Source organism: Pteropus medius, unplaced genomic scaffold (genome assembly GCF_902729225.1).
Source record: "Pteropus medius unplaced genomic scaffold, Ma_sr-lr_union100, whole genome shotgun sequence".
Lineage (NCBI taxonomy): Eukaryota > Metazoa > Chordata > Mammalia > Chiroptera > Pteropodidae > Pteropus > Pteropus medius.
In genome coordinates this window covers 5,208,723-5,231,233 of record NW_024344436.1, presented here as the reverse complement: position 1 = coordinate 5,231,233, position 22,511 = coordinate 5,208,723, and the positions used below count along the sequence as shown (strand labels likewise).

The 22,511-nt window shown below is 56.7% G+C and overlaps 1 protein-coding gene and 1 long non-coding RNA gene across 4 annotated transcripts in view; one reads left to right on the top strand and one right to left on the bottom strand.

The window, feature by feature from the left end:
- Nucleotides 1-16,458, top strand: part of TBX1 (T-box transcription factor 1) — an 18,876-nt gene extending 2,418 nt beyond the window's left edge. Inside the window, exons 1-9 of one of the 3 annotated variants that reach the window (XM_039872879.1) lie at nt 612-831; nt 2,074-2,437; nt 4,371-4,472; nt 5,341-5,512; nt 6,008-6,163; nt 6,762-6,829; nt 6,913-7,013; nt 7,376-9,636; nt 9,922-10,161. In XM_039872879.1, coding sequence (XP_039728813.1) covers nt 648-831; nt 2,074-2,437; nt 4,371-4,472; nt 5,341-5,512; nt 6,008-6,163; nt 6,762-6,829; nt 6,913-7,013; nt 7,376-7,851 — 1,623 coding nt within the window. In that variant the 5' untranslated portion in view covers nt 612-647 and the 3' untranslated portion in view covers nt 7,852-9,636; nt 9,922-10,161. Of the gene's footprint in view, nt 1-611; nt 832-1,999; nt 2,438-4,370; nt 4,473-5,340; nt 5,513-6,007; nt 6,164-6,761; nt 6,830-6,912; nt 7,014-7,375; nt 9,637-9,921; nt 10,162-16,396 lie in introns of those variants that run through there. The other 2 variants (XM_039872880.1, XM_039872881.1) reach the window with 2 other exon arrangements.
- Nucleotides 10,082-16,443, bottom strand: LOC120610512 (uncharacterized). Its single transcript, XR_005654951.1, has 2 exons — nt 12,760-16,443; nt 10,082-12,525 (listed from the first exon to the last, which is right to left on the bottom strand). It is a non-coding gene; the product is annotated as an uncharacterized LOC120610512 (long non-coding RNA).
- Nucleotides 16,459-22,511: the final 6,053 nt, after the last annotated feature.

Below are 22,511 nucleotides of genomic sequence, written 5' to 3'. Positions count from 1 at the left end.
TCCCCAGTCAGGACAGTGAGCCGACTGAAGGGGGCTGGGGGTGTTTGCTGGGCTGGGTCCTGTTCTGCTGCGCCGGAGGACAGGACGACACCACGGCCCTGGGGTTGTCCGCCTGCCGCCAGTGCTGGAGCCCGAACTGCCCTCTCCTCACCCAGGTGCAGGGGCAGCCAGGGAGGAGGAGGCGGGAGGGGCTGAGGGCAGGGGCAGGGCCGGGCCCAGGCAGCCCCTCGGCGCTTTACCGGTGCTCAGCTGCGGTGTGCTGGGACCGGGCGCTCCTGGTATAGCCGCCTCCCCTCTGGGGCTGTAGAAGCTGACAGTGGCTTTACCATACAGAGGGAACCCCAGCCTCGGTGGGAGCAGTGGGATGTTCGAAGGGCGATGGTCATGGAGGTCCCTGGGAGCAGAGGTGAGGGGCCAGGAGCTTGAAAAGCAGAAAGGCCCTGTGCTCCCAGTGAGCTCCACCCGACTGGGCCCCTTGGCTGCCACTGGCCAGGAGTGGGGGGCTGTGACGCCATAATCCCCTGGGCCCGGCTGTGGCTATGAGTGGCACCAAAGGCTCCCGCCCCCGGGTCCCGTGGGCTGGGCCGGCCTCGGTGCGGCTGGGTGCACGCAGTCGGAGGCGGCGCCGGCCAGGCCGCCGGGCGCCTATGGACTCGCGGAGCCCGCTGTCTCCCCGGGCCAGCGCGTTCAGCATCGCCTCTCTGGTTGCAGCAGAGGCCGCAGAGCGCACCGCTCGCTTGGGCCCCGGGTCCTCCGACCCGGTGAAGCTTCACCGGCTCCTGGAATCCCCGGCCGGGATGCACTTCAGCACCGTCACCAGAGACATGGAAGGTGAGCCTCCCCGATGCGTCTACACCTACCGCCGGCCAGACCCTTGCCTCTGCTGCCGTGGGACCCCAGCAAAGAGGGTTGGCAGGGCCCGGGCGCAGAGCGGGTGGCGGGGAGCTCTGGCAGAGTGGGATCCAGGCTTCCAGCTTCAACTCTGGGGCAGAGGAAGGGCAGGCATCTTGCCCAAAGCCTGTGCACCCTCCAGCCTGGGGACCCAGCTGCAGAGACCCGCACACAACCAGACATAGACCCAGAAGAGGGCTAGTGGAGGCCGGGAAGGACAAGAGAGGCGGATCAGAGAAAGGTAGCAGAGGTTGCTTAGAGCTCGGAGAGGTGGGATGAAAGTCGCACAACAGGAGAGTGCCAGAGTCAGGGAACACAGGACTAGGAAAGAAAGTGGTGAGGCAGCCAGGAGGTGAAGAAATTGAGAAAAGGAGAGAAAGGAAAGAAAACACAGAAAACCCAAAAGGAGAGCAGGAAAAAGAAGAACGAAAAAAAAACAAAGGGCAAGAAGAAAGTGAAGTAAAATTTAAGTAAAGTCATTTTAAAAAGAAAAAATTAGACTTCACGTTTTGTGTTTTAAAAAAGAGAAAAAACCATGAATAACAAGGACATACAGAAATAAGAGGGAAAAAAGCAGACTGAAAAGAAAGACAAAGAGTGATGAAAAATTAAGTGGAAAAAAAAAGAGTGGGACATAACAGGAAAAAGAGGAAGAGGCAGAAAATCAAACAGTAATAAAGAGAAACGAAAGAGATAGTGGAAGAAGGAAATACGATTAGGAGGGAAAATTTAAACGAGGAAGACAAAGATGCATCAACTAGAAAACCAGGAGAAAAGAAAGGAAGATGTAACCCGCAGGCAACAAACGAGGGCAACAGACAGCCACCACTCTAGAAACCAGTCCAGGCAGTCAGGGGAGACCCAGACCGAAACAGCCTCAACAGGCAGGCTAGAACCAGGGAGAAAGGGAGACGGAGACGCAGGAAGGGGAGGGGGAGGAAACGTGTCTCGGTGGCGGGGTGGGGGGGTGCGCGGGGCGGGGCGGGGCGGGGCGCCTCCTCGGGGCCGGCCCGCGGTGTGGGGCGGCGCGGCCCGGGGCGCAGCGCGGCGCCCGCCACTCGGCCCGGGGCGCGGGGCAGCGCTCACCTCGGCGGCTGGGCGGCGGCGGCGGCCCGCGGGTCATGATCTCCGCCGTGTCCAGCCCGTGGCTCACGCAGCTCTCGCACTTCTGCGACGTTGCAGCCTTCACGGCCAGCAGCCTGAGCAGCCTGGGGGCCGCCGGGGGCTTCCCGGGCGCCGCGTCGCCGGGCCCCGACCCTTACGGCCCGCGCGAGCCGCCGCCGCCGCCGCGCTACGACCCGTGCGCCGCCGCCCCGGGCGCCCCGGGCCCGCCGCCGCACGCCTACCCGTTCGCGCCGGCCGCCGGGGCCGCCACCAGCGCTGCCGCCGAGCCCGAGGGCCCCGGGGCCAGCTGCGCGGCCGCCGCCAAGGCGCCGGTGAAGAAGAACGCAAAGGTGGCCAGCGTGAGCGTGCAGCTGGAGATGAAGGCGCTATGGGACGAGTTCAATCAGCTGGGCACCGAGATGATCGTCACCAAGGCCGGCAGGTCAGGGCGCCCCTCTCCCCGCTGCGACCCTCCCCCACGTGGCGCTGGTCTTCAACAGCGCGCCTTGGCCCGATCCACGCGAGCGGGACCGAGAAGCGGGGTGCGGGGCGCGGCCCGGCCACCTGCGGGCCCCTCTCGGCGCGGGCCGGCTCCTACGCTCTCCGCGTCCCGGCTCCAGCGACAGCCGCCTAGCGTGCCAGGCGGGAGGGGACGGCGCGGGAAGCTGGGAAGGCGGCAGAGAGAAGCCCCGCGGACCTGCTGCCCGACCCGCAGCCCCAGGACACGGCGCCGCCGGAAACAGGGGCCGGCTCGCAGCACACCGGGATGGGGGGAAGGCAGCCGTCTGCAAGGGGCCGCGCCACCAGCCGGCTCCCAGTGGATCCCACCTCAAAGGGAACTCGGTCTTTGGTTCCGCAGTTCAGTCTATCGGGACTAGATAAAGAAGGGGCAGCTGGGCACTTGTCTGGAAATTTTTAGGAGAGAATTAAGACTCGTGAAAACACTATGCTGTTCCGCGGAAGTTGCACCCAGTTTTCTCAGGCCTAAATTTCGGATGATTGTGGGGCCTGGCTATGCCGATGGGGCCCGCCGCTTTCCAATTGGCCTGTATTTGTTGTAAGGGCGCAGGGAGAAGGGGAACAAGTTTTTCGATGCAACGGATTTGACCAGCAGACAAAGGCGGGTGCCGGGCTGTGTCTAATGTACACACGGAGACACCAGCTCCGTGTCCGCCTGGCCAAGAGGAGTTTAGGGCCTGTTTGCAGAGCCTTCTCCTGGTTTCTGTTTTCTTGCTGAGGCGGTCCTCCCTGGGGGAACCTGGGGCCCGTGCTCAGCTCCAGCTCCATGGTTCTTTTCCAGGCTCTCCTTGCTGTCCTGGGCACACAGGCCCCCCTTCACCCCACTCCCCAGGACTGTGTGCTGGCCTCCCGTCCAGGCCAGCCCGGCAAGGGCCTTGACGGTGGCCAGGCTTTACCGCTGGAGCCAGCATTCTGCAGCACCCTCCTGCCTGCAGAGGCAGTGGGGGTGGCAGTCCTGTCCAGGAGGGCCAGCTTCATGGCATCTGTTTTCTGCTCCCTGCCTGAAGGGAGTTGCCTGTGAGGAGAAGCCATAGGAAGGGCTGGAGGGCTAGGCCTGGTGCTGTCCTCCAGGGCCCAGAGGCATAATGCCCTTTTAAGAGCCGGATCTGGTCATCAAGTTGCAGTCCAAGGGAGGGAGAACTAGGGACCACGAGGACACAAGCCAAGTCCACCTTGAGTAGCTGCGTGTTGGGGTTATGCTGAGGGGAGTAGGAACTTGGGTTTGTCCCCAAGGAAGGTAGGGAGACTCCACCACTGGGCAGAAGGCAGGGGCTCAGAGTCGGGGCATAGTTGGGGCTGTGGGCTCCAAGGCCTTGGTCTTGCCGAGGAATTGGGGAGCAGCTGCAGACCCAGTCAAAAGGGCAAACGGGGACTTCTCAGAATCACACAGACTACCCCGCCGGTTTCACTTTGTTCGAGCCGGGAGCTTAGATCGGGAGTTCAGCCGAGGGCTGAGAACTGCTGGGATTGAGCCCTGTCGCTCCGGTGTTGCCTGCTGAGGCTAGCTCTGAAAGAGCGGAACGGCAGAAATTGGCAATTGCTAGGCTCAGTCCACGAAAGCAAAGGTGGCAGAAGAAGCTATGGGCTGAGGTTGGGGCATGGAGGTTCAGCTCTACCGCTGAATTAGCCGTTTCTGTGTTTCAAAAAGGGGCAGGAGACTTCCCTGCTGCCCATCTTGCCCTCAGCTAGGCAGCGGCCTAGTCGAGTTAGAGCAGCTGAGTGAAGGGAGATGAAATGGAGAGGCCAGGTCACCAAATGCAGCAGCCGGCAGGGAGGCCACCCTTCCCTGAGCTGGGCAAGGTGGGCTGGCCCTGCCCTTCTCCACCTGAGGTGACCTGCCACCCCGCCGCCCCCAGGCGCATGTTCCCCACCTTCCAAGTGAAGCTCTTTGGCATGGACCCCATGGCTGACTACATGCTCCTCATGGACTTCGTGCCAGTGGACGACAAGCGCTACCGGTGAGCACCCCACAGGACCTGGGAGGGTGCCCTGGGAAGCCATGGGTCCCTGTCTGGTGATGACTAGGCTGCAGCCCACAGCATTAGTGACCAGGTGATCCCAGGCACCTGTGCTGGCTGCCCCACCTAACCCTGCATGACCTGATCCCTCCCCACTCTGCCAGACCCCAGACCCACACATGCCACCCCCCAGAGGTTCTCAGGAACTCCCCTCAAGAGGTCACACAGGCTGCTCCTCGCCCTCACCCCCCATACACCAGCTGTGGGCCCAAGGAAGCTCCTAGGACTCTTGGGCTGGCTTGGCCTGAGGAAGCCAGGCCCTGTAGACAGCCCCCTTGCCCTGCTTCCTACCTTTCTTTCTGTCTCTTCCCCTGAGGTGAGTGTGGGTACCTTGTCCCCTTCCCCCATACCCAGGGAATGCTGGGCCCCAAAGCTGGGCAGGAAAGGTGGGGTGGCTGGGAGAGATTATGCAAGGCGGGCCTTAAATGCCTGGACAATTAACAGCAATTAATAAAGAGAACTGGTCCGCCCTGTGCCCAAGGCTACTTGCTCAGCCAAATCCAGGCTCCTGCCAAGCCAGCGACACTGGAGGGCCAGCAGGGAGGCCCAGAACAGGCAGACCCGCATGCCACGAAATGTGGCTCTGAGAGCCCAGCCTCCCTTCTCTGTGCCTGGCTTCCTGCTGTCTTGTGTACTGGGAGAGGAAGGAGTTTTATGTTTTCTCCACAACGCTTCTCTGAAAAGCTCCCAGCGGGTGTGGCAACAGAAACCTCGATTTCACCCATGGGGAAGACTCATCAGAGGCACTTTTGGGGTTCACTCAGCAAACTATCACATGGCATGACCCCATGCTCTGGTGCCTCCCCAGGTACGCCTTCCACAGCTCCTCCTGGCTGGTGGCCGGGAAGGCGGACCCTGCCACTCCAGGCCGAGTACACTACCACCCTGACTCACCTGCCAAGGGTGCACAGTGGATGAAGCAAATTGTGTCCTTCGATAAGCTCAAGCTGACCAACAACCTGCTGGATGACAACGGCCACGTGAGCAACCCCCCTCCCCCGTGCAGGCCCTCTGGAGCCATGGGCAGAGCATGGGCAGCTCAGGGTGTGGGTGACGGACAGGCTACGGAGAGCAGGCCCCTCTGATCAGGGGTCAGGGGCTCATAGGACCTGGTGGGCCTCGGGCCTAGGAGAGGGGTCGCCTGCTTCCCTCACTCCCACTCCTCCTCTTTTGCTGGAGATTTTTAAGCGGAAAGGATGATGGGGCCATGTGTGGGGGTAGGGGCAGGAGGCTTTGTGGAATCCAGGTCAGTGATGGGGGTTGAAATAATTCTCATGGACCTAAGGAAAAAGAAACTAAGTCCTGATCTTTTGTCACTCAGAGCATCTTTCCTGTTTGCCCCCAATCAGTCTCAGCCTCCGCTTAGGCCCCGTGGCCAGGCCTGATTTAGAGAGTTAAGGATTTTGCCCAAGTTCTCTGGGATGTTCGCTGCTTGGCCCATTTCCTAGCTCCCACTTCACCATCTTGTCTTCCAGATTATTCTCAACTCCATGCACAGATACCAGCCCCGCTTCCATGTGGTCTATGTGGACCCGCGAAAAGACAGCGAGAAATATGCTGAGGAGAACTTCAAAACCTTCGTGTTCGAGGAGACACGCTTCACTGCAGTCACTGCCTACCAGAACCACCGGGTGAGGCCCTGGTGCCCGGCACCTTCAACACTGCTGGGAAGGGGTGCAATTTTCAGTCCTTGCTTGCGTAACAAAGTTTGGACCTGCAAGCTGGGGACCCCACCCCCAAGGGCCTTAAGCAGCCCCCTCCTCTCTGCTGTAGGACAGCCAGGCCTCCTATCAGGTTGACCTCTCAAGCAATAACTGTCACTGCAGCCTGAAAGTTTGTTTTCCAAACTATTCCGGAAACTCCCCGGCAGGGGCCTGATCCGAGGTTTACAGAGTTTCCTAGGGTGCCCCTCTGCTCTCTTCCACTGAGGGGTGGGGGTGGAGGTGACCGCATTCCCATCCCAGCCAGGGGCGCAGAGTCTTCATCCCAATCACTTGGGGCCGGCAAAGGGTTCCTTAACGAGAAAGGAGGCACCGCTGATACCCCGCTGCAGGAGAAAGGCACAACCTCCGTGGGGGAGGGGGCAGCTGTCAGCCGATTTCTGTCCGCGGAGAGTAGAGGGGCCCTTCCTGGGGAGTCCCGCCTAACAATCCCCTCCCTTCTGCGGAGGTCCTATGGCCCCCAGCGCAGGGGCTCGGAGCCGCTTGCTCAGAGCCGGCTTCTCTGCAGATCACGCAGCTCAAGATCGCCAGCAACCCTTTCGCCAAAGGCTTCCGAGACTGCGACCCGGAGGACTGGTGAGTGTCCTCCAAGGTGACAGTGAGCGCCAGGGCGCCTGGACAGGGCGCCCCGTGACCCCCCGCCTGCCTCCCTCCCACAGGCCTCGGAACCACCGGCCCGGCGCGTTGCCGCTCATGAGCGCCTTCGCGCGCTCTCGGAACCCCGTGGCCTCCCCCACGCAGCCGAACGGCGCGGAGAAAGGTAGGGCCGGGGTCGTGGGATCCGGACCGCAGCCCAGCGTGCGCTCTGCCCCAGGCAGGCGGCCGAGCCCGGCCTCACCTGCGACCCAGGGGCGCTCGCGGCCTTCGATCCGTTTGCACAACGGCCGTGGCGGCGGGCAAGAGCGCACTCGCCTGCCGGGCCCGACGGCTGCGCCCCGCCCTGCTGCCCGCCCTGCAGCCCGCGGAGGGGCGCGGGCCCCTAGGGAGGGCCCAGGTCTCGGGTTTGATCGCAGAGAAAGGGAGGAGAGCGGCCTCGCGCCTCCTCCAGTCGGTGCCGGCGGGGCTCTCGCGGGTCCACCTTGCGGTACGGCCCCCGCGCTCATCCGTCGGCTCTCCCCGCAGACGCGGCGGAAGCCCGAAGAGAATTCGAGCGCGACGCGGGTGCGCCACCCGTGCTCGGGGACCCGGCGCCCCCGCCGCCGCCGCTGCTGGCGCGTGTGCTGAGCCCCGCGCTGCCTGGGGCAGGAGGCGCCAGCAGCCTCGTCCCGTTGCCCGGCGCGCCCGGAGGCCGGCCCAGCCCCCCGCACCCAGAGCTGCGCCTGGAGGCGGCCGGCGCTTCGGAGCCGCTGCACCACCACCCCTACAAGTACCCGGCTGCCGCCTACGACCACTACCTCGGGGCCAAGAGCCGGCCGGCACCCTACCCGCTGCCGGGCTTGCGCAGCCACGGCTACCACGCGCACCCGCACCCGCACCACCACGCGGTGAGCCCGGCCGCTGCTGCCGCCGCCGCTGCCGCCGCCGCCGCCGCCGCCGCCGCCAACATGTACTCGACTGGGGCCGCGCCGCCCGGGTCCTACGACTACTGTCCCAGATAACGCGGCCACCCTGCCCGCGGGCCCGAGAAGCTCCAAGGCTGGCAGAGAACGCGCCCCAGCCCCGGGCGACCGCGGGCCCCGTCCCCCAGCCTCGCAGCCATGGGGTCCTCCACCCTCCTCCCACCAGAGTGCTGTCGAAGGACCGGGTTCCTCAGCCCAGGCGCCACCGAGGGCACCCCCAGCCACGGGCCGCGCCGCCAGTGCCAAAGCGCCCGGTCAGCGCGGAAGGAAGTGATATTTATTGTTCTCCGCGAGACCGTGTCGCCTTACCCCTGCCCCCACCCCACTCAGACCCCCCGGGCCGGCCGGCAGTTGCAGTGTAGACGACTTGAGAGCCTCGTCTGCAGGCGGTGTAGATAATTGTAGATATTTGTAGATACTGTAGATACCGCGCCGGCGCTGACATGATAAACGGTTTCGCCTCTTTTGGAAGCTGCCTGAGTGTCCATTTATTTGCGAGCAGTTAGATCGCACAGGGGATCTCGGGGAGAGCCAGGCCGGTCAACTCGGGTTCTTAAAGGTCTGCCCAGCCCCAATCCCTGCAGGCTGCAGATCGAGGTCTGGACGGAGGTGGGGGCGTACGGTAGTGCTCCCGGACCCCCCTTCCAGATCCTCTTCCTGGCCACACCTCTCAGTCCTCTCCCTTGGCGGCTTCTCCCTTGGCTTGCCTGTCTCGGTTTCTTCCCAGCACCCGCTCCGCTCCGCTCCGGTCCCTTCCCGGCCCTGCTCGCGCATCCACCACCCTGCTTCCACCTAGTGGCTTCATCCGAATCGCTCCCAGGTTGTAGGTACCAGGGCTCTGCCCAGCCCCAGGTGTGCATCCGGCCTATTATAAATTCTCGTCCCTCTTCTAGAACTTGGGCCTGGCCCGGGCCTCTTTTCAGGAACGATGCTGGTCCTCCATGCTTTTCCGCAAAGCTAGGAATGACAGGACGGTACATTGTCAGTTGGGACTGGAAAGGGAGAAGCCCTGACTGATTAAGGAAAGACAAAACAGGCATTTCTGCTCTCAGTCTAGCATTTCCCCTGGCTGGCCCTAGCCTTGGCCTGCGTTTTCCCCTGTTTATTGACTCTATTCACTGTGAGTGTCCCCATGGAGTGACCTGGACAGGGGGCACAATGACAGTGGTAATGAGTCATCTTGAAACCTGTCTGTGAAGCATTTTTCCCAGGCCAGGTGGGGAGGGACCTCTCCCCAATAACTCAACACCAGGGATGGGGGCCAGAGGAACCCTTTGATCCCTTCCTTCCTGAGTCCAGGCAGGAAAAGCTGACAGCCGGTCAACGTCAAGGCTGCTAACTTGGACACAAATGAACGGGAAATGCAAGTGGCTGAGGTTCTGTCCCCCTTCCGTGCCTCTCCCAGTGTGTCTGTGGCAATGGCAGCCTGGTCCCACCTCTGCGAGGGCACTGCCAGGCACTTCCTGATGTCTGCCCTGGACTGGATGCTTTCTTCCCAGATGTTTTTGCCCCGGGGGTATGAAGTGACTGAGGTCTTTGAATTGCATGGCAGAAAGTGGTTATATGAGGTAGGTCTACGAAGGGAGTGAGTGACAAAGGCTGTTGAGGGGTGAACTCTGGAGCCAGACTCACCCCCCCACCCCCCACAAAAAAAGACCAGACCTCCAGGGGCATCTACTACCAGGTGTGAAGACTCTTGCAGCATCTGCCCAAGTGGCCAGAAGGCTCTGTGGACACAGCTTCAGGGATGCATTCCTAAGGGCAGCTCTGGACACCTATCCCTGATGGACACCTGTCCACTCCACACTGCAGATGTCCCTCTAGGTGAGCTGCCTGCGCCAGTGGGCTCCCCACTGGGGGCTGCCTATTTCACATGTGCACTACAAATGTACCTGCACCCTTCCTTTACGGGAAGGCCTGCAGGAATGATGGGCTGTGGTTGGCCCTGCAGAGCCAGTGTCCCCTGTGAATGCTGGGCACCCCTCTGGGGCTCACTGTGATTCTCAGGCCTCCCTCTCCCTCCCCACACTTTCCACACCCAGGCCATGGGGTCGGGACAGGGGGTGAGAACCACAGTTGGCGAGATCTCCATTTTGCTTTTTTTCAAAGCTGAATTGAAGAGAAGTGCCTCTCTGAATTAATGATGGTGCTGGTGTTTGCCGATGAGAGGACGCAGCCAGCACACGGATCTTCAGTGTGCAGCTTGCCAGTCTTGTGCACATGACCGCCTCCCACAGCCATCACCCATTCAAGATGAAGAGCCATATGCTGCTGTCCAACATGGTGGCCCCTAGCCACAAGGGGTTGCTTACATTTTAATGAACAAATATAGAATAAAATTAAACATTAGATTCCTCCCTGGCTGCATTGTGAGTGCTGGACACTGCAGATGAGGGCTCACCCTGCAGGGGGTGATAGCCCCCAAAGGCATAGTTTTCTCCCCTCTGCCCCATAGATGAGTCTGCCTGGCTAAGAACTTCTCATAAATGGGGTCGTGCAGCAGGGGGCCTGGCCTGGCTGCTTCTGCTCCACACTGTTTTGTGAGGCTGGTCCATGCTGTCACTCACTCAGCAGTTCTTGTTGTTAACCAGCATCCGGTCTTCTGTCAAGGGCACCTGGTTGTTCTAGGATGGATGCTGTGATGCTCAGCACTGAGGGTAGGGCTGCCTTCTCCAGGTAGTCCTGCTGTGCGGGCCATGCATCACCTCAGTAGGCTGCTGTCACCCTACCTTGCATCCTGGGGTAGGGGAGGTGAGGAAAGGGTTGGTTTGGGTTACCAGTTTTTGCATTTTAGAAAGTCGCTAGGGCCATCTCTTGGTCACTCATTCCTGAAACGAGTGCTTGGTGAGCACCCCCAGTTGCAGGAGCTGTCTGGCTGCTGCCGAGTCAGGCTGACGTTCCCCTGGGCAGCCACCCCTGGACAGTTCTTGACTTCCTCGTGAAGCAGTTGTCCTGGCAGCTTCCTTTCTGTGACCGTCTTCTCCTCACTTCTACTCCCCTCACTTTGGGTTCCTCTTCGAACATGCCTGGCGTGCCTCTTCTACGAGGCTCTATGCTGTGCAGGGCTTAGGGGTCCTGTACAACCCTCCTTCTCACAGGCTCACCCCTCAGTTGTTGGATGCCCCCATAGCGCCTTCCTCTGGGTCCCTCAGTTGGCCCAGAGGCCGTTTCGCTCCCATCACCTGTCTTCAGGTGCCCAGCTGCCAGGACTCAGGAGGACAAGAATTTGGACTAGAGAGGACCTCAGGGATCTTCTGGTCCAGGGACCCCAGTCTCCTCAACTTTCGAAGCCCTTCAAAACAATAGATGTCCAACATGTGAAATAGGTAAACTCCTTCCTGACTAAGTGGAGGAGGGGTGGGTCCCTTTACCACTCTGGGTCCCACATGGGGGTGTCTAAGAAACCCAAGGGCCCTGGGGTGTGGTGGGACAAGCCCCCAGCAGCCCAGTTCCCTGTTTTCAGAGGAGGAAGTCCAGCTCAGAGCCACAGGCAGGCCTGCTACACTGTTCACCTCAGCCGTGGAGCCTCCATCTGCGACTTAAACATCCCAGCTCCAGGAAGGGTTGGGAAACTCTGCCCTGACTGTTAGGATGTCCCGACACATACGACTGGTGTTTTTGGAGGACTCGCCAAGTGCCAGGCACTCTGAAGCCCCACAGTTGCTGCCTCCTCTCCTCTAAGTCTCACAGAAGCAAAGATGTGGGAGCTCTAACAACCCCATGGAACACAGGGCCTTGTCCACAGTCTCATGGTGCAAGAATGCTCTGGATCAGGACCCTCCCTTGCACTGCCACTGAAGTAAAGCTGGTGACACTGCACGCCTTTACAGGGACAAAGGGAAGGCACCCGAAATGACAATGACAGGGGAGCTATACAACGTAGGCAGACATGGTCACAGGTCTCACATGGCAAACATCTTTGAGGGGCTGGTTACAGTCTTTCCCCAGGAAGCATTTGGGGTACAGAGGCCATGAGATTTGGTCACAGGATGAGGGGAGGGTGAAGCCTAGAGTTACCGAGGGAGGGGGGTCCTGGTGGTTGTGGGGCTCCAGACTCTGCTCTGGGGAGCTCCAGCCCCCCTTCCCTCTGGCTAGGGAAGCCTGCAGTGTGTGGGACCCATATGATGACGGCTGGGTGAGCACGAGGCACTGATCTCCAGGTGTGCTGCAGATCAAAGCACTGGAGAACTCCCTGGGCTACAGCTGTTGAGGGCAGAGCCAGCGGAGCCGGGTGCAGGCAGAGGGAGGAAAGGTGGGGGCAAAGAGCTTCTTCTAGGATGAAAGGGATGATTCCAGGGGTGGCAGGAGTGCAGCCCAAAATGGAGCTGGGCGCTAGTTCCTGGGGCCTGTGCATTGGTTTCCCCTTAACGGTGTGGTGCTGACGCCTGCCCACGGCAGGAAGCAGGCATCTGATGTGTCTGTCCATCCTGATCCTACATACCTCACCCTTGGCCACCCTCACCCCTCAAAGCCACTTCTGCATCCAGCAAAGGAGCAGGCGGGGGACACAGCCCTGTGGCCCAGTGGTGGCACTCAGCCCTGGGAGGGGAGGATAGAATTGTTTCCTGGTCTACCTCACACATTTTCTGTATTTAAAAAAACACAGCCGTGCCTTTGATTCGATTCCCTTTCCTGCTTGTCGCACTACTTCAAACCAGATGGCTCAGGAGATGAAGCTCTGGAGTCTCGGCGTCTATTTAACTGCCGCCAGGTCTGTGAGTGGGAGACAGCAGAACCAGAGGTATTTTGTTAAAAGCAGCCCACATAGGGGAGAAGCTTAAGTTTTAATAGCAGTAATTAAATTATCTTCTTAATTATAAAGAGGAATGGCATTGTCGACATCCTTTATCTATCAGTTTTCAATTGCACAAAGTAAGCATTTAATCCTCTGCTTCCAGTGGCCGACCCCCGCATCACGCCCCCCCCACCCAAATTCCCTGGACTCACCAGAATGGCTCCTGCCATGCAGACCTCCATCGGAGACAGATGAGGATGTGCCACCTGTGTCAACCATTCTGAGATGCCCAGAGTTCCTTACATCTCAGCATCTCTGAAGTCGGGATACGTCTCAGTCAAAAGGGTTCACAGTCTAACTGGAGGCCTTTTCCCTTGGGGCTCAAGCAGGATTGGTGCACCTTATAGTAGATGGGGCCCGGACTTGAGAGACATTATAATTTTTTTCAATCATCTATTTATGTGTGCCTGCTGGGCCCAGGGCCCAGAGCAACCTTGGTTGTTGGCCTCTCACCCTGGGAGACCTTGCAAATCAGGACCTGGGTCCTTAGGCTCCAGTCCCAGAGCCTCGCCCCACCTCCGCCCTGCCTTCAAGGCTGAATGCTGTCCTCCTGGTCATCTCTTTGCTACTCTGTGTCACCCTAGCCTCAAGTCTTCTTTCTATTTACCCTCCACCCCCATCTCTGAACCCACCCTTTATTCCAGAACCTATTTTCCAGGTGCCTTCCCAGGACAAACTCTTTTGTGACCTCATCACACAATGAAGTGGTGATGCTGGCCAAGGCTAATGGAAGCCTTGTTGAGGAAGAGGCTGTTGCTCTTGGGTCCTCCAAGCCACCTGGCTGCACATGGTCATAGCTTGGACCTTTTCCCATAAGGTAATACATCTCCAGAGAGCACGGCAGGCTCTTCATTGTGGTGCCACCCGCCCCCATCCTCCTTTGTGGTAAGGGGCAGCCTGTAGACTTAGGGCATAGGCCTTAGCTCGCTGAGATTTCTGCATCCCCAAGGACTGCAAGTCTTTTGAGACCCACGTCCTGCCCCGCACATAGCTGGATGAATGGGTGTTCCTCCAACTGGGAGCCACTCTCCTGGTTCTATTTCCACCAGGCTGAGTCTACCCCAGGCCCTCTCCACAAGCCTGTCCAGTGTCCAGGGACCTAGACACACCAGGGAGGCAGGCAATCCTTACCCAAGCCCAAGCAGTGTGTGTGTGGGGGGGGCTGGTGTTGGGGGTCAGGACCCCTGGGAGACAGCACTTCTAAGTACTTGTGCCCCCACCAGTCCAGCCGGCGTCCAAGCAGAAGGTGTGTGATGCGCAGGTGTGGATGGAGTGAGTTTTCACAGATGCAGCTGTTGGTGGTGCTCCCGAAAACACCTGGAAAGTCCTTGAGGCTCACAGTGAAAGGCAGAGCTTAGGCTTGTGCTAGGGCTCTTTCTGGTCCCTCCCCTTGTACACGCTCATAGAAACCATGATTCAAATTTTAAATTTTGATCCTTTCCCAGGCTATCACATGAAGGAAAATACTCTCTTGTGATGCTGGGCAGAGGCAGTGAGTGGATTCTCCCAACTATAGGCTAATGTAGGTGTTCTGAGCACTTTTAAAACAGGCTAGGCTAAGCTATGATGTTTGAGAGGTTAGTCATATTAAATGCAATTTCAATTTATGATATTTTCAACATAATAGGTTAATTGGGATGTTACCCCATCATAAGTTGAGGAGCATCCGTATTTGTGGAGACAGTTTCTGCTCTAAAGAGCACGTTCCCACAGGGAGGGACAAATGATGCCCATCTGGGTTACCAGAGCCTCTGTGGTGGCAGGGGGGTGGGTGGCTGGCACATTCCCTGGGAAGGGGCCAAGGGGCTTGGGACAGAGGCAAACCACGTCGCCTGCCGTGCTCCAGAAATGGGTCTCCCATACCTGAGGGTCACCTGGAGAGAGAGGAGTCATTTCTTCGGGGCAGCCACTGGGCCCCAAATGCAGAGCTGCACATGATCAGGCTGGTTGGGCCAAGCTTCAGGTGAGCACATCTACACTCAAGAGATGGAAGCAGAGACTCGCACCCCAACGTCCACAGCACCGGTGTCGCCAGAACCAGGACACAGGCCAGGTGCACCCCAACAGGTGGGTGGATAAGCACTGTGGTCTCCCCATCCACAGGGCAGCGCCGGGCCCAGCAATGAAGAGGCAGGAAGGCAACCTGGATGGACCAGTGGATGCTGGGGTGCGGCGGGGTCTACTACAAAGGGCAGGAGGGTGTTACTGGGTGGTACAAAGTCGTCGCCATTCATATAACTGTGAGTGAAAGAGTGAATGAGTGAATGTGACTGAATGTAAGTTCTTCTCTCACACAGAAAGAACCTGCCAGGCCCTTTCTCGCCTGCCCTGCCGCCCTTCTGTTTTGACCCCACTCTGGTGTGTCTATTCTTTCTCCTCTCCTCCCTCTTGGCCCTTTAAACTGAGCTGAACGGTGTCCTGGGAATAGCTTTAGGATCTGTTATTTTCAGTTAGCAAAGCAGCGTGTTTTTGCTCTTTATCTCTCCAAATAGGTAAGAGGGGTGTCGAGTTCCGTGGTCGTCGGTAGGAAAGGTGCTGTTCATGAGCGTCTCCAGTGTGGAGACTGTGCCGCGGGCCCCGGCACAGTCCAGGCCATCCGCCCGTCCACGCATTTGGACTCTCGACATCTGTCTGGTCTACGAGGAAAAAAAATGCATTTCATAAAGCGCTTTGTCTACTCTCTTCTGATGGAGTTGTCACCCCCTTGTTCTAGACAAGGAGCTGCAAGCTCCAGGAGCGCACACCTCAGGACCTGGAACGCTGGCTCCTGAGATGGAGGCGCCAGGGCCCACTTTTCAACACTGCGGCCCCATGTATTTCATGCTGAAGCAGGGTGCTGGCTACACGGGGGTAGTTGTTTTTCATGCTAATTGTTCAATAAATTCTCGATATTAATAAATTGTATATTGTAATAAATAATTCTCTAGTCACACTCCAACTCAGTTGATAAATTAAAATGAATAGCTATAACACAGTAAAATTTCTCCGACCCTGAAACATTGGTTGCCCATTTATTAAAAACACTTCTAAATATTTAACAAAAATGGCAAGCCTAACGTATCAACTCTAAAAATGTCTTAACATCTTAGGAAAGATACATATACAATATGAGAGTCGCTAAAGCTGGTCCTAAAAGCACTGTATTTAGATTCTCTCTAGATTGCTTCTCATTATTTTTTAGGTGTGTCCTCAGCACCTACAGGACTCAACCTGGCAACCAGGTCATTGAGAGTTGACTCTGAGCCACGCATCTCAGGAGGGTCTGGTACAGCCACTGAGTGAAGGCTGGCCCACCCAGGCCTCAGACTGAGCCTCTTTTAATAACAAAACTTACCCAGAGATTGAGGAACATTTAACTATAGTCCCATCTTTCATATTGATTTTCAGTTTCTGACTCTTGGCATTTCTCCCTGAGATGAGAGATTCTCTAGGTTTCATGTGGATGGAAGGTCCTGACCCACCGTCCTGTTATTTGGAGAAATGGCCCTGCTGTGTTGGGATGAGTGATCTTCCTCATGAGCTTTTTACCGCATCCAGCAGGGCTGAGTCAGGGGTGTCGTGTGCATGGCCGGAGGGAGTGGATGGCCGCATGCTCCTACCCACTAATAGCAGGAGGACCAGGCACACAGTTCACACCCCCAGCTCCTTCCCCTCAGCTCTAGGGTCTCAGTTATCTGCTCACTCAGACAACACAAAGAGATACAAGGACAAGCCTTTTTTGTAAAGGCTGCAAACACTATGACCTTCCTCCGTCACAAGATGGGGCATGTGTCCCCTCCCCGATACTAGGGCTGGGCAAAGAAGGCTCTAGGCTCCTGCCTGGCTTGCTAGACGAGCTCTTGCCCCCATGAAGCCTGATTCCCCTGAGATTGTAACGCTGAGAGGCAACGCAGAGGCACTTGCATCGATGATGCCCCCTTGCCCCACCCTTCCCAGGCTCCACAGCCCAGCGAGCCTCTCCAGACTTCCTGACCGATGGGCTCCAAGTACACAGAGGCTAAGTTTGGGCTGGTTATGAATGCAGCAATAGATAACTGCAACAGGATAAGCACAAACAACTTGATTACTTACCATTCTATGTCTTACCAAAAAAATCAGAAAAACAATAAGCAGGGTGAACCAGTTAAAGGGGTGCAGTTGTATGGTGGTGGATGGAAACTAGACTTTGGTGGCAGGTATGATATATTACATACAGATGTTGACTTATAATGTTGCACACCTGAAACTTATGTTACAAACCAATGTTAACTCAATAAAAAACAAATTTAAAAAATAAATTTTAAATATCCCAAAATGTAAGCATCTTGTCTTAGTCCTTTCAAGCTGCTACAACAAAATACCACAGATTGGGTGGTATATAAACAACAGAAATTCATTTCTCATTCCTGGAGGTTAGAAGTCCAGGTTCAAGGCAGTTTCAGTGTTGGGTGAGGGCCCACTTCTTGGTTCACAGATGGCTAAATTCTCTCCATGTCCTCACATGGTAGAAGGAGTGAGGACTCTCTCTGGGGTCTCTTATAAGGGCACTGATCTCATCCATGAGGGCTCTACTCTCATGACCTAAGCACCTCCCAAAAGCCCCACCTTCTAATACCATTACCTGGGATGGGGGAAGGTTGGGTTTCAACCTATGAATTCGGAGGGCAACAAACATTCGGACCATAGCAGTCTCCAGGCACACTTGGCTTTACGGCAATGCTTTCCCGGTATACTTTATAACTTTTATTTGAGTGTCAATGAGAATTCTTGGATTATTAGAGTCTCGCCTGTTTGAACAGACAACAATGGCTGTCATCTTGATGCCTGATGCGTCTCAGGCCTGTATGGGAGTCCCCTGGACCCTCAATGTTGCTCCTGGCACCTCTCAATGCATCTTGGCTTTGTAGCAGCTGCAAAATTCCCCACATCTGCCTATGTCCGGAGGCAGCTATCCTTTAAGGCAGGGGCCAATACATTTTCCCTGCGAAGGGCAATACTTTCGGCTCTGTGTGTCCAAAGTCCCGGACGCTGTGACGCAAGGGTGACTGCCGATGACCTGCAGGGAGTGCTTCACTGACCTGTTCCAAGAGCCCAAGTTGGATGCTGGGGATGCAGGTGGCGTGGCTCCTGGGCCTCTCCTGGCAGGGATGGAGGCAAAGCATTTCATTCAAAGGCCATGAGTGCCTACTAAATTTTTTCAGTTTAGCATACCACGTGAGCATGCCTTACTTCCTATATGGTCTGTGGCTGTATTTCCCACTCGAATGCTTTTCTGTGTGGATTTCCTAGGCACGGTTTTAGAACTTCTTTTGGTGGGCATCTGGTGTGGGGGTCAGCTTCTGCTGCCTCGCTCTCTGCATCTTGCTCAGTTCCATCTGGCCAGGTGCTTCCTTCCTGCCTGGTTCCTTATGAGTTTCTTGTATAAGCTGGTATGAGGGCAGCACTGCTGCTCACTGGTCGGGGGAAGCAGAGTCTAAACAGGACTGACCTAGCCCCAATGCATGTGAAAACTAGAGTGAGGGCGGAGATGCTGCAGGAGAGGGGCACAGGCTGGATGTGGGGCTGCAGGATGGGGAGGCGGCTTGTCTGCACTGAAGCACAGGTGCATGGCAAGCTCAGAGTCAAGGTCTTCGTCCGTGCCAGCTTGTCTTTAACACCAGGATTTCCCATGAAGTTATAGCTAGTTGAGTATCAAGCGTTTCTAAAGAACCCCCTGAAGGAATGTTTTTCTTTGTGCAAACAGTCCTTTTGTGCAGAGGGTGTTCTGTGGCTTCTTGGCAGAGACGCAGGTGGGAAACACCTGATTGAACATCACTCACTCAGGAGTGTAAAGACACGCACCGCACGTCAGCACAAAGCCAGCCTGCCGAGCAAGTGCGGCGAGGTCTCCCAGGATGCTGTGCCCCAGCAGGCCCTTCCTCAGGTCATCCTCAGCATCAACTCCCTGGGGTCACCCACTGCTACATGCAGAGGCTGATTTGCATATTTCCAGAGCATAAGGCTGTCTGACATTATCCCATATGTGAAACTCAGGGAGTAGAGGAAAAGGTGGTGAATTCTGAAGACCATCGGCTATGTCCCTGGTCACTTGCCTGGTCTGCCGTCAGCTTCTTGCTTGTCTGAGAAGGACCCAACCGCCAGTGGGATGCTCAGTAAGTGCTGCCCGCTTGCTGATAGGAATGACTATGGGACCTGCCTTGCAAGGCAGCTATGTGGCTGGAAGAGAGTCAGCAGCATGTTCCTCTGATACAAGCTCTTGCCAGGCACACACACTGGGTCACTCACTTTGCCTGTGCTGACCAGCCAGGATGGCAGGACTTCTCTATCCCAGTATAGCTGCCTGCCTTCCAGAGGTGGTGAGACCTGCTGCAGCCCCGGCCATCCTGTTGATCAGAGGGGCCCCTCTCCCTGCACTGGAGGCAGCAGCCAGGGATGTTTTGACTCCACAGTGGAACGTCTGGATCCCACACTGGGTCACAAAGGTCACCACACAGAATACCCTAAAGCCATTCCTACTGGCTACAAAGAGGCTAGGCAGCCTCCAGGAGTCGAGGGCCTCAGTCCTACAATACAGCTCTGGATTCTGCCAGTGACCGTTAGGGCTGGAACAGGCACCTGCCCCATTGACACCTGACTGCAGACTATGGAGCCCTGAGCAAAAACTCCAGACCCACGGAAACTGTTCCAGTAAGGACAGGACAACAGAACACACTGACCAGACTCAGAACTGCACATGAGAAACATCTATTTCTATGCCCAAATACAGTTTTCTCTGGCTGTGAGCAGCCTCACCACGATCTAAAAGAATGTTAATGAAGAATACCATGAGAGATGGGTGAACAAACTCTGCATCGCTCGGCTGATGGACTGGACTAGAAAATGTCTTGCTGAGGGTATGAGGACACCCAAGGACATGTGATAAGTGATGCTTGTCCAACCTGTCCCTTCATGCTCTTGGAGAACCTTGGGGCTCTACCCCAGCTGTTTCCTCTACTTGGCACTTTCACACAGCCTTCCTTGTGGTTCTGCCAGCTCACAGGAAGTGGCTGACTACTGAGAAGATAATGTTGATGTCTGTGGCACGGTTTAGCCACTGTGGACTGTGCAAAATTAAAATGACTCTTAAATAAGACAGTGCTTAAGTCCTCAGGCCTTAAGTTAACTGCTAAAGTAGCCAGAAAAGCCACTTTGGAATCAGGAATAAAATCATGGGGCCAATTTTGCAAAACCAATCAGATGCCATGGACACACGTGGCTGGGTGTATGGGACCCAGGGAGGATCCTGCTGAAAGTACCTGACACAAAGGCACATGGGCATGCAGGGCCTAGGATGGCTCGATGCTGCTTCCTTGCGCTCGGCCTGGCCCCAACCCACCCCTGGGGACAGGGAGATACACCATCAGCGAATTCACCAGTACTGCCAGCTTCCAGGTGTGTGATCAGGAGTGGGGCTTCCCACATGGCCTGAGGTGAAGGCTGGAGGCCTTACCTGAGCTCTGCTCTCTCCTGTCTAACAGGTTGAAGAGCAGCACCGGCAACTGGACAGGTCAAGGACAGGTATATGGACTGACATGGGATATGTGAAAACATCTTTGAGAAAAGCAAGCCTTTTGTATAGTGGTAAAATGGAAACTGGAGAAACTGCCTGGAGTGTGAGGCCACTGAGCCCCCCGGGGCTTCTCAGAGCATCGTGAGGCCATGCCCAGAACCGCCTCCATGAGAGCGTCTCCCCAAGGGCACCTCATATAAACCCACCTGGGCAGATACCCCACATGGTCTGAGGGAGATCCAGGGGCTGCACTGAACTTTTTGGCCCACCAGGGCCTTAGCTGACTGCCCACTACTACACCTTCCACCCCAGTTCCACAGCGTCTAGTCAGGTTCTTCTTTGTGGTTGGTGGAAATCCACCATATGGTCAGACCAGTTTGCTTCTCCATTCATCTGCAAATAGACATTTCAGTTGTTTCTAGTTTGGGGTTATTATGAATAAAGCTGCCAGTGAGCATCCATGTAAAGAAAAACAAAGAAGCCATTTCCAGAACATAAAGGGCTTGAAGTTAACATCAAAGAGACCATAAGGGCACATGCAGCCTTCTGCTGAGGAGCAATTTGGAACTGCACAGAAGATCCTCATTGCAGAGCACCTGCCTGTCCTATGTGAGAGCCGCAGGGACAGTGCCTGTGCCCACCCTGCAGCCCACCCTGGACAGAGACTGGCTCAAGCCCTTCCACGAAGGAGGCTGCCCAGCTGGTGGAAGATAGCAGTGCCCTTGCACACCTGGGTCCCAGAGCACAACCAGCTCCCAGCACCGGGTCAGGTCTGACTTGACCTGGGGATAGGACAAGGATAATGACCTGGGGATAGGACAAGGCTTTGCAAACATGAAGCACCTTCCCCAGTCCAGGCGTCTGGAACTGGGGCCCGTTTCTTATGGTATGGGAGGTTTGAGTCTGTTCAGGTTGGTGGTGATTTGCTAATGTCCAAGGTCCTGTTGACAGAGGCCATGCTGTGCAAAACCATGGGTCCCACCGTGGGTGCAGAGGAGGAACCCAGAGGAGGACCCAGAGAGCCCCGCTAGTCTGCACGCCATCTTTTCTCGTTCAGCTGGAGTCGTCGCTGCTCTACGCAGCTCAGCTGAGTAAATAAAATTCCCAGCCACCACCAGCAATTCCATCCACTAGGCCTCGAAGGCTGCCTTATAAACCCAGACCCAGGCACAAGGCCCCGCAGTGCAGAAGGCCATGTCAGGTACACAGAAATCGTGGGGGCTGTCATAGCTCACCTCGGCCCTCGTACACTGAGGTCCAGCCGCAAGGTGTCTCCAGGACATGGTTCACTGCCACAAGGCTCACTGGGCAGCCTGGAGCCTAGCTCAGGTCAGTTGCCCATGAGCCTCTGTGCACCTCTGCTCATGTTTTCAACGTGAAGGTGAGGGCCATGTACAGACGCTGGTCTGTGTCTACAGACACCTCTTTACCATCTCTAGGAAGAACATGCTGGCAGTCAACACACACGGCTCACCTCAGACATTCTGGAAGCAGCTCTGGCTTTAGCGAGCCTCGTGCTGACTTGTAGTACTGTGTCTGGAACACACTCTTCATGGCTGTTTTTGTAAATACAGTGATTCTGGCAGATAGAGTCACCAAGATTCTTGTTGAGCTGATACGTACTTAAAGAGGGGAAGGGGCATATTCCCCTAGCTGGAGTCCGGTTTCACAGCCTCCTGAGGCTGCACCACCAGCCCAGGGCCTGGTGCCTTGGGATCCAAGCTGAGGTTGGGCGTTCATAGCAGTGTCCCAGTGTGGCAGTGTTTGGGCAGGGCTCTGGCAGGGCGCAGGATACCAGTGAGGCGCCCCTTCCTTGAGGTGGTCTCCGCAATGCAGCCTCACTCTCCCTAGCATCTGTGAGGATGGACGTTGCCGTTGGCCCTGTGCTACGTTCATGAATTTGCTTCCACGATGAGGCCAGGTGGGTTTGGAGACTTGTCTGATAAGAGTTCTTTGCTACTTGGCATTAGTCTATGGCTGTTGTCACTTCTGGTCTAGTCTATGGGGCCTAGAAGTTCCTAGAAATGGCTATGGGAGCTTTGCTGGAGGTCAGGGAGGTATGTGTGAAATGCAAGAGCCTAGCCATGGACAGGACCAGCAGAGGTTCACCTTCCAAAATGACCACCCACAACCCCGTGCCCTGCTGCCTTCACCCGTGTTAGCAAGCAGCGCCCTCTGCAGATGAGGAAGATGATGCATGTTATGAGGTGGCCCTGACAGACTATGGTCGTTGCCCTAGCAGGACACCCCGCGCGTGGCCTGCTGTGGGAGCCATGGTCAGACTGCAGCTTGGTGAGGCCCCCCACCTCCATCATCTCTGACCTGACAGCTCAGTTCAGCAGCTTCCTTCATGCCTGATGAGGTTTGAGTTGCTGT